At 37.3% G+C, this 12,019-nt stretch overlaps 1 protein-coding gene across 1 annotated transcript in view; it reads right to left on the reverse strand.

Moving 5' to 3' along the window:
* Positions 1–7,018: 7,018 nt before the first annotated feature.
* Positions 7,019–12,019, reverse strand: part of LOC103518181 (aquaporin-4-like) — an 8,860-nt gene continuing 3,859 nt past the window's right edge. The window contains exons 3-5 of the mRNA XM_017447727.2: positions 9,813–9,926; positions 8,069–8,198; positions 7,019–7,675 (exon numbers count right to left, since the gene is read on the reverse strand). Coding sequence (XP_017303216.2) covers positions 7,662–7,675; positions 8,069–8,198; positions 9,813–9,926 — 258 coding nt within the window. The 3' untranslated portion in view covers positions 7,019–7,661. The remainder of the gene's footprint in view (positions 7,676–8,068; positions 8,199–9,812; positions 9,927–12,019) is intronic.

Raw genomic sequence — 12,019 nt, forward strand, 5'->3', positions numbered from 1 at the left:
TCAGACACTCAGACGAATGGTCATTGTCCTAAAACTTTAGAATACGTGATAGAGGCAAAGGGAATAGAATAGAATAGAATAGAGTAGAGTAGAGTAGAGTAGAGTAGACTGAGTAGAGTAGAATAGAATAGAATTGAATATACCTTATACCTTACCTACCTCATTTATACTGAGAGGATGATAATGAAGTGAAAAGTTCATTCTCTTCCCAGACCCACCTTTGAATAATGTACATACCTAGGTACTTCCTATTTAGGTGCTGAGACAACACAAGAACTTTTTCTTTTCTTTTTTACCTCATCCATACCTCATATGCACTTTTTGTGAGTTTTTATTAATCCTGTATCCAGTCCTGATATGTAAAATATCAAATTTAATATCAAAACATCATCCTCTCAGATCAAGAACATCGGAAGTAGAATCAGTAATCAAGAATGAGAAAGTAATCTCTATACTCGCGCCGCGTCCTAAATCCATCAAAACGATATCAACCGGCATATCATCTGGTAAGATCCCAATCCCGAGGCTAAAAAGCGTAACATGACTTACATGACCTTAAGGTGTGTCCAAACAAAGCCGACCGGCCATCGATCGACGAGGTGAATCTATGTTATCGAGGCAGTGTGGACGGTTCACACACCTTTATAGATCTTAGCAGTTACCTACTTAAAGGGCTGGATTTCAGACGCAAACAAAAATAATTATTTTGATATTTTGTTGTAACGTTTTAACTGAAGAATATTTTCACCTCATACATTTGCACATTCCTCAAAGACAATGACGTCACACTGATAACCCGCTTCAATAGCTTCATCGAACCGTGCTTTTCCTCATTCCTCTTTGCCTTTCCTCATTCCTCTTTGCTTTTCCGTTCAAGATTGGGCAGGGAAATTCAAAAAGCGTAAGATTTTAATTGATGGCCAATGTGATATCCTAAATAAATAGAAAGTACCTAACAATAGACTTGTAACAAGCAATATGCATGCATGAGATAACACAAAGACATAAGATCAGTTCCAAAAGATACTGAAAAGCATGCAAAGAATATCTTTTGAAGCAGGAAAGGACAAACCATGTTACGAGAAGAAATAATGGAAGACAGATTATCCAAGTACCTAGACAAAACTGAGCTTCTAGTGATAAAATCACTTAGGACTAAAACAAGGAGTTTTAGTCCGACCTAAGAGATGTCCAGATGCAAGAAAGATATTGCAAGATGTACCTATGCCAAGAATTTAAAGATTATCAACACATTTCCAGGGATGCAATGGAAGATTCTTGTTGAAGGCCTGAAAATCGAGCCTTTGAAAAGACCTTGACCCAACATTTGGACAATGAGATGAAGACGAATTTGTACTAGAAAAAAGAAAACATTCCCAAAATGGTAAAAGCCAAAAAAAAAAGTTAGAGTGAAATTTTAATGACAAAAAAAAGCAATTTGAAAGTCGAAAATAGACAGCGTCGTTGAAGGAATTCACAAAAAGAAAACAAAGTTTAGGGAGGAAAAAACGATGGAATTTGCTTTAATTTTATTTTTTACGTTTTCCTCTTGCGTCTCTCTCTAGGAAATACAAACTTTAGGAGAACAAATAAAGAAGATTAATAGTCCAGGAATCTAGTGTTTGTTTTTAAAGTGTCAACAAAAAAATAATGGAGAGTGTGGACTACTTTGGGGGTAGTGGGGGGAATAAAACTGTTAAATAAAGACATTAGTATCCTGGAAAACTCTGCATATCCGATTCTGGAATCCTGGGGAATCTGATTTAGAGGAATTCCGCCATGTCTGAGGTTTAGGGTTAGCCGGTCAGCCTGTAGTCATACACAAAAAGACCACTCTGGTCTGACCACTTGTCTTGCCACATATCTTCAATCCGCTGGCGCTGCCTCAGAATCAGTAAATTCAATATAGCTCCGAACACATTCAAGATCCCTACAGGAGTACATTTCTGAAAACCACTAAATAGTAAAATAGTGCAAAGACCTACTACAGTCTACACAAAACAATTTTTGGCAAACAAAACTTTCTTCTCACCTTCTTGATTAGTCTGAGAGAAAGTATTATTGTTTCACCTTTGATATTAACATAAATGAATCCAAGCCGAGACCGTATGTGAAGAAAAAATTATCGAAGAAAAAACTTGATATGTTTTACCTGTGTTGCAGAAATCCGGTGTGAGGTCTTCCAGAACCACTTGCAAATCACCAAACACAGAACTCGAAGATGGTAAAACTATTTAAATCTGTTGCATTTTATTCCATCAGATTTAATTGGCATTACAAAAACTTGAGATTTAAAAATCAGAGGCTACCTCTTTGGATTATATTACATTTAGGTACCTAATTAACTAAATAGGTAATCAAATTTAAAAGAATGACTTGGATTGACAGATAGATTGATTACGAAAGATATTTGAATAAAAATGAAGATGGTAAAACTATTTAAATCTGTTGCATTTTATTCCATCAGATTTAATTGGCATTACAAAACCTTGAGATTTAAAAATCAGAGGCTACCTCTTTGGATTATATTACATTTAAGTACCTAATTAACTAAATAGGTAATCAAATTTAAAAGAATGACTTGGATTGACAGATAGATTGATTACGAAAGATATTTGAATAAAAAAAATTTTATTATGTAGGTACTTACCACCTACCTATGCTTAGTAGGCGTCCACAATGAGAGCCCCAACCCTCAACCCTAGCCTAGTCCTGATCCTGACCCAAGAGAAAATTTAAAGTGTAGGTATCTGAAAAGCAGGAGGTTCCAGGTTGAACTTCATCAAAGCTAATTAAGTATGAAGTCTTTAGTCAACTACCTACCTAAGTACTTACCTATTTATCAAACTATCTTCTTTTTGGGGGAGAAAATGGCATCTTGTAGGGTCATAGTAAGTAAATCATGCAAACATTAAACCGCAAGGTATGGTATGTATATGAAGTATTGTATTAAGATAGATTTAAAATTTGTAAAATTAGGGAAAAAATATCTCAGTATCTCACATAATAGGTACTTAATGACAAAATATTAATATTTTACAAAATTACTAGAAAATTATTACCAGTAAATCACGAAATAATTTTAATATTCTTCGAAAACACTCAAACTCAAAGCCATCACTTAGAATCTTCTCCCGCTGGCCTTTTTACTTTTTTTTTCTAAAAATAAATTAATTAAAAAATATTCACAAAATTTAGAACCGGTACGGCAGGCATTCACACCGACGAAAATTCGCAAAACTAAAAATTCCTGGAATTTACTGCGAAACAAAGAACGCGCGCGAACCGCTAACCTCGATGACTCACCAAAGACTGAACCACTGAAAGCTGAAAGTACTGATATACTGATAAGTGATAACAAAACTGAAACTACTGAAAGCAGAAAGTTGAAAGTATCTGAAACTCGAAACGCGCGTCCCCACGAAACTCCCTCTCAAACCACAAGAGTGAGCAAAGTTAGCATCAAGGGAAAGACAAAAGTTGGGGGAGAAGAGAGAAAGAGTTGCGCTATAAACAATACTTCTATTCCAACTTTTTTCTCCGGTAAAGTTTCCGAATTAGAGCTTTTGTTTGGGACGCGGTATTTATTAGAGTAGTAAATCAATCAATTTATATGCATTACTTTCCATTCCCGGTTCACGGCGTGAGCGCTCAATTTTACTCCTTTTTTTCATCCCGGGCGAAGGTGCTTCCTCCGACGCGGATGTAAAGGGGAGCTCGGTGAAAGTGACAGAAATTTTCCTCGCTTTTCCTTCCTCCAAAACACAAGTGCTTCAATGGAGCACAACTGTTTATTTGAGATTTTGACCACATAATCCTTTTATTTGACCACATCCTCATTTATTTGAGATTTTGACCACATAATAATGGAGCTCTAAGGGTTAGGTGGTAGAAAACGCCTCCGGCATTAACCTCGCCTAAACAGAGAGGAAACATCTTTACACAGAGAGTAAAGAATTCAATGGAATAGAATTTCTAATCATATCATGTGAAGAAGAGAAGAAAAGGTAGAAGAAGAGAAGGGATTGATTGGGATTGGTAAATTAGATTAAGGCTCAAAACACAAATTTAATCAACTAAATGGTGACAATATCAAAAGACATGAGAAAATAACTACAAGATGGGGGTAATAAAACACCTATCAAAGCTTTTCCCCATCACCACACAACCACAAGCCCTGTGTACTCAAATTTGAACAATCTAAATTACACTAGGAAAACGGAATTTCCTGTCTAAATATTCTGCTTTCTACATTCATCGTTTTAAATTTCTTCCCTTTTCAAAACTAATGCCTTTGTCAAAGTCCCCTCGTTTGGTAAATGTCACAGAATGTCATTGGAAAATATCACATTTTCCGTATTTTAATTTATCAGACGTGTCTCCTTGAGTCTTCCATATTTCTCCCTTTCCATATTTTCTCCCTCTTTTGTTATGGCTCCAAAAGAGAGAAGGGGGTTGTATGGAATTCCTTGCTGGTAGGTAGATAGCCTTCATATTGCTGTCAGATTTAATGTACATAACCATCAAAGTGTGGGTGATGTTGGGTAGGGGAAATAGGATTTTAAAGGAAGAATAAGAAAGGGAAAAGGGGAGGGAGAATGAGAGAGAGGGAGGAGAAAGAGAGGATGGTGGGAAAAAGGGGGAGGGAGAGGGACAGATGGAGAAGTAAATACACAGAGAGAAGGTGAAAGGAAAAGAGGGAGAGAGAGAAAAAAAAATAAAGAGCAAAAAAGAGAGAACAAGAGAAATAGAGGGTTAAGGGAGGAAGATACCTATGTATGTAGATTTCATTTCCTTGCAATTCTCCACTATTTTTTCATTATTTTCCAACACATTCTTTTCATTGACTTTTGTGCAAGAATAGATAATGCATTTCCTTTACTCTGTTCATTGCTCAATGTTGTCATTGCTTTGTGTGAAAAGTAATAAATTTTATTATGTAGGTACTTACCACCTACCTATGCTTAGTAGGCGTCCACAATGAGAGCCCCAACCCTCAACCCTAGCCTAGTCCTGATCCTGACCCAAGAGAAAATTTAGGGTTGCAAAAATCGAACGTGTTTCCCCTATTACTCTCATCGTGACTATTCCTTACCTGTCAGCAAAAACTCTGCTGAGAACGCTTGCGACAGCTCAACGTTAGGATTGGGCAGAGTGCAACAGAACGTTTCGCCCAGGTAATGTGCCGGAAACAGCGACTAAAAACAGACGAACAAAATGCCATGTTAGTCAAACAAAATAAATGCCATCCAAGTAGCAAACAAAAGTGACCAATGATAGAGTCAGGTCCTTGAATAAACAAAAACTGTGATGTTTTATTCACGGAGGGAAAAAAATCCCAGTTCAAAAAACATGCAAAAGCCAGGGTTACTTCAGGAAACTTCGAAGCAGCGTCCCAAGAAGTTCCAATAAGGAGAAACAGAAGGATGTCACCCAAACAGGGGTTTTTTCATTATTTCCCAAGTAGCAAACAAAAGTGACCAATGGTAGAGTCAGGTCCTTGAATAAACAAAAACTGTGATGTTTTATTCACGGAGGGAAAAAAATCCCAATTCAAAAAACATGCAAAAGCCAGGGTTCCTTCAGGAAACTTCGAAGCAGCGTCCCAAGAAGTTCCAATAAGAAGAAACAGAAGGATGTCACCCAAACAGGGGTTTTTTCATTATTTTAAGAGCATCTTGGTGTCAAGAACTTTGCAGAGTTTGCAGGCTAAAATGACACAGTACTACAAGCTTGACCCGAGCACCCCATAAAAAATTCAACGAGGATAGAAAATAATAAGAGAAAAAAACTTCGGGAGAACTTTTTTTTTATGGACTTTTGCTAAGTATACCTCTTTCAGAACTTTACACTCAGGACTTGTGTCAATTGAATGGGTATAGGAAAGAAGAATGGTCTGCATCCTACACTTTGCTAGTAACTTGAAGAATGGGTAACTCTCTAAAACACCCCATAAAAAATTCAACGAGGATAGAAAATAATAAGAGAAAAAAACTTCGGGAGAACTTTTTTTTATGGACTTTTGCTAAGTATACCTCTTTCAGAACTTTACACTCAGAACTTGTGTCAATTGAATGGGTATAGGAAAGAAGAATGGTCTGCATCCTACACTTTGCTAGTAACTTGAAGAATGGGTAACTCTCTAAACTGCAGGGTGCAGGGTAATCCTGACATTATTGAAAAATGGTCCTAGGTACTCTAGGTCTAGGTAGCCTACTGGACATTCAATGATACAGTTTGCCAAGGCTATTCCATATCTCTATTTCCTCAAATTTGTCATGCTGTTTATTTTTAGCCTTTTAACTTCCCTATTCTTAAAGCTACCTGAGAAACCTGAGCCTTTAATCCTGACTCCTGATAGGAAGAATTTATGATAAGAGATCTGAGCAGCAAGTCCTAAGCTGAACTTTCTCCACCTTTTATTACATTGTCCTACACTGTCCTACGGTGAAATTAAGAGTATACCTTTATGAACACTTAAAACACTTATTATAACACTAATTAAATGCAATAAAGGTGAGTATTAATAAAAATTAATTAATTATCAAGATTTTTTATTAAATTTCACGAAAATTCACTTGCACAAAATTTGAAATTTAGAGCAAAAACTAAAATGGGGGAAATTGCGTCTTAACTGAGATGAGATAAAAATTTCCCACGGATTTTATCCCCCTGAAAAATCCCCCGGTGAAATTTTATCCCTCCTTACATTTTTTTGGCGGCAATATTTTGAAAAGCCCGCTTTATCAATTAATACTCTTTTTGGCCTTTTGGGCCACACAGGGCACACAGGCCACATGCGTCTAATGTAGGTAGCAGTTGTTTCATTGCTACAAAATAAAAACGGCGGTGAAACACTCAAAAAAAAAAACAATGCCTGCTTGCAGTTTGCAGTTCAGAGCGGGATTGGTATCTGTAGTTCTGGACGGGAGTGGTTATGTAAATTTAAATGAAATTTATGTTGCCTGCTGCCCCAATGCGACCTAAAAGAAAATCAGACAAGAAATTAGAAGATGGCTTTGTTAGTCAGTTAGGTAAGTAAAAACCTTGTTTATTTTATTAGGTACCTACCTAAGTAGGTAGGTAGGTATTAGGTAGCCTGATAAATCGCTACTTTGTATCCTGGTGTTGTGTATGTGTAGGTACAAACTACGAGTAGGTACCTACCTGGTTTCGTAAGTAGATACCTACCTAAAACATCAGTCATGGTCATAAGTTACCCATTGTAGGTACCAAATTACCAATAGGCAAACTGATGGCATAATGGGACTTAACTTCCAAACTTCCTACTTAGACTTGCCTACCTGTAGGTATAGGTAGGTATTAAAGTTAAAATTAATTAAATTATTTTGTACATAGGTATTTCACAATAAATGACAGGAATGGATCAATTACGTGACTGTTTAGGGGTGGGTTTCACCGCAGTCACCACCCATCTTTTTAGCTCCTAACAGCCTGTTAGCTTAACAGCCCTGTTAAGCCTATACAAATCAAATGTAAATTAACAGGTTGTTACCTTAACAGGCCTTCTATATAGGAGCTGAAAAAAAAACAGGTGAAATCCACAGTAGCCTGAGTATTTCATCCAGCACAGGCTCACTGTTTCATCCATGTGTTCGTGTTTAAGGCTCATCCAGAGTTTGATGTTTCACTCGAGTGGTTTAGGCCTCGTCCACTGTACCTATAAGAAAACGGGCCCGAAGGTCCAATGGGGACCAAACTGATCGAATCCTTCATGTACATCAACTGTGAATCCGTATTAAGAACCTTGGTCTGCCACAATCAACAATTTTATTGGATCAATACCTATCCAACAGTTGAATCAACATAAAACGGAATGTTACAGGTCAAAATGGAAACAAGAAAGCAGAGTACTTATTTTAAAATGAGAAAATAATACAATTGGGTACATTGCCCATTGACTATTATGTACAGATGTATCTAGGGACTTCATTTCTGTTTATTTTTATTTTTTTAATCAGAATTGACGGAGCATTCACCATTCATCAAAATATTAATTAAAAATATTGGGGAAAAAATAATAACTATCTGAGTTGATTTTTCAATTCAGTTTGAAGTTTCACCGATTCATTCGTATCGTACGTTACAGTATTATGTTTGTCCGGATTGTCGTAGAATAGAACCCGATAGATGAAGGATCCGACGAACGCCCCCGATAGTGGCGCCACCCAATAGACCTGGAAGGAAACGAAAAATAGAACAGTTGCGCTTACAAGGGTGAAGTCAAAGAGCAGAAAAAACGAAGAACAATGGAATTTATTTTTCTACAACTTCTAGATCCCGAGATAAATCGAGAAAAACGAGGAACAATGGAATTTATTTTTCTACAACTTCTAGATCCCGAGATAAATCGATTTAAAAAATACCGGTAAATCTTGAACTCTGACGTCACGGCATACGCTCCCGTACACGATGACGTCACATCAAATATCCCGAGCAAAGCTCCCTCGCAGGCAACACATTAATCTGTTTGTGCGAGGAAGTATGGACTGAACCGTCTATACTTCCTCGACAACATAGATTAATCTCGTTAAATCTGTTTGTGCAAGGAAGTATGGACTGAACCGTCCATACTTCCTCGACAACATACATAGATTAATCTCGTTAATACGATCAATTTTGTTTTAAACTCGTCCACCCTATTCGGTCGACTTTAGTGAACTTATACTAGAACTGTTGGTAATTTTTTCTGATTATCTTAGCGGACATTTCCCACAATCCCACCTCTCTCACATACCTAGAGCAATAAAGCTACTCGTACCTACAGCTTGCACTCATCTCTAGGTGTCAGCCTTGAGCCGTGTGTAGGGCGGTATAACGGTAGGTACGGTAGTATCCTTTTTTACGCGCATATATTTTCAATAAATTCATATCGTAAGCATCATGAAAGCAGCCATAAAACACGATGAAAAAAACACCTTTCCAAATGATTTACATACCCAACAACGTACTACATACAAGTCTCGAAAACACATGAGGTGTATCAAAAAACATATTTAAGGTGCTCTAATATATGAGCTCCATTTGGAAAACGAAAAGGTGTAGATCAAAATATTCCTATCTAGAATGAAGAAGTGAAAACATATCGGGGGAAAAGTTATAGCTATTCGAGTGGGCCACTCATGTATTATTTCCATTTTATGATAAACAGAAAGAGTGCGAAATTCTCCAAGGAGGTATTAATGTACACATTTTACTTTTCGAAAAGAAAGGTACGGGGAGGTTTTTTATGATACGTAGCATATAAATCCCAATTGTGCTATCTGCTATACGTTGGATGCTGTGACCCGTAAAACGAGCATGCGAAGGCGAAATCCGAAATAGAGGCAATTTTAAAAATGAAGAAACTAAAAGTAGGTCATGTCAGAGAAGTCTCAGAGGTGGCAAACGTGAAGGTTTTAACAGCTTTAACAAAAAGGGGGAAAGAAGAATGGATACGAGAGGCGAATGGATAGGTTTAGAGAGTTTTTTATACCTAGTTTAGTCGAAAGGAAGTGAAATTCTACGCTCTAAAGTCGTTTGGCTTTTCACACATGAGAAAAATTCGTATTGTGAGAGATTAATAGTTTTCTGCATGTGGTCAGAATATCTTTGCTATAGGCAGAGCGCCACAAGTGAGGAAAAAGCAATTAGGTCTAACCTATGTATTGTTTGTAGGTATTGTGGGTTGTGGATAAGAGATACCATTAGTATTCTATAACAGCCTAATGGTAAGTATTTCTATCGCAGCCTAGTTAGTACAATTTTGAATCTCAAATCCTAGGTAACCCAACTAGGGGTATCCAACTTACCCAATGGTTCTCCCAATGTCCAGTCACCAAAGCCGGTCCGAAACTACGAGCTGGGTTGATACTGCAGCCGGCGAATTGAGCCTGGAAAGGAAAAATTATGAAATGAAACCACATCTCTGAGGACAAGAGACACGTGTCTAATTTTTGGTTTCAGGTAGCTACCTACGTATCTTTCCTTGATCAACCAATGATTTTAGGTAAAAAGGTAAATTTTAAAAGATGAGTGTTTCACCGCCGTTTTTATTTCGTAGCAATGAAACAACTGCTACGAATTTCATTATGTAGGTACCTACCACCTACCTATGTACCTATGCTTAGTAGGCGTCGACAATGGGAGCCCCAACCCTCAACCCTAGCCTAGTCCTGACCCAAGAGAAAATTTAAAGTGTAGGTATCTGAAAAGCAGAAGGTTCCAGGCTGAACTTCATCAAAGCTAATTACTTAAGTATGAAGTCTTTAGTCAACTACCTACCCAAGTACTTACCTATTTATCAAACTATCTTCTTTTTGGGGGAGAAAATGGCATCTTGTAGGGTCATAGTAAGTAAATCATGCAAACATTTCTCAAGAGGCATACTACGGTATGGGTGGGCGGGAAGAGACACAATTAGGTCCTGGGTCAACACGAGAACACCAGCCGTCTGATCTTGTAAAGCCTGATTCACACTATAGTGCCATTCAAGGTCCAGTCACGGTCCGGTAACGGTCCGATCAAAAGATTGAGTATTCACACTATCGTTCAAGCAACGTTCATGCTTCGGTCATGCTTCGGTCATTTTTCTTTCATTTCTAGTTGGTCTGAACGAAGGAATGTTGATCGTTGCTTGATCGCTGCCTATTCACACTACAGTGCCAGTCTCGCTCCGGTCACGGTCCAGTTTCGGTCCGATCAAAAAGATTCGTCGCGAGAATGTTCCAAATTTTGACTGTGAGCTGACCGTTACCGTACCTTGACTAGAACGTCTAGTGTGTACACTCGCATTTACTTGCCTTCAACAATCATTTGATCGGACCGATACCGGACCGTGACTGGACCTTGACTGGCACTATAGTGTGAATCAAGCTATACTCAATCTTTTGATCGGACCGTTACCGGACCGTGACTGGACCTTGACTGGCACTATAGTGTGAATCAAGCTATACTCAATCTTTTGATCGGACCGTTACCGGACCGTGACTGGACCTTGACTGGCACTATAGTGTGAATCAAGCTATACTCAATCTTTTGATCGGACCGTTACCGGACCGTGACTGGACCTTGACTGGCACTATAGTGTGAATCAGGCTCTATCCTGTTCATATTCTCTCTTCAATTTCAGGATAATGACATCTCCGTTTTTACAGTTACCTCTATGAAACCTCCTGAAAAAAATCTTCATCCTTCTGCTGCTTCAAAGACCAAAAAAAAAAAAAATGTTTTTTTTTTTTTTCAAGTGTAAAAATAAAATAAATATTCTTCATCCCAGGATTCCATGCGACCATCGTAAGCAATAAATACTTTGTAAAGTTCTGTTCTGGATTTTATTATTTCGCATAATGTTTTGATTAAATTTCCCGGAATTTTCTGCTTGTTTTATCGGATTAATTTTATAGCTTTCTCGAGTCTATATTATTTTTCAATTTTATTTTTACAAGTTTAGTAGCAACTTTGTTTAGGATAAATCGACATGTTATTAATAGATCATAGGGTACATAATTATATAATTGAATTATGGAATTTCCATAATAAAATAGATATTTTTATCATTAAGAAAGTAAAAAAAAACTTCAAATAAGTTATCTACTGACCTACATAATTATGTAAGAGATTGTTTTGATCGGAATGATAATTTACATACTAACTTAATCAAATTAGGTCCCCCTTAAACCTTCCACTTCTCCCTTCCCTATATATTATCCTCCCCTAGTCCCCTGCATACTATAATTATGTGTAAATGTACCTACCTACCTGTAGGTATTATTTATTGTCATTGGGAATGGAGATAGTAAATTCAATTACCCCTGATCGAATCCACTTGTTCAACTTTCTATTATTTTATTTCTATGTACATATTTCTAGATAAAGAAAGAGGACATGAGTACAAAGAGAAAAATCTGGTGTGAACATCACACGACTTTCCTTATCCTATTGAATGGTGCTTATTTGGGTGTTCTGTTGTAACATTTACAATATCTCTAACCGTTTAGTCGATATAGCTGAAAACCGC

Source organism: Diaphorina citri, unplaced genomic scaffold (genome assembly GCF_000475195.1).
Source record: "Diaphorina citri unplaced genomic scaffold, Diaci psyllid genome assembly version 1.1 scaffold2108, whole genome shotgun sequence".
NCBI lineage: Eukaryota > Metazoa > Arthropoda > Insecta > Hemiptera > Psyllidae > Diaphorina > Diaphorina citri.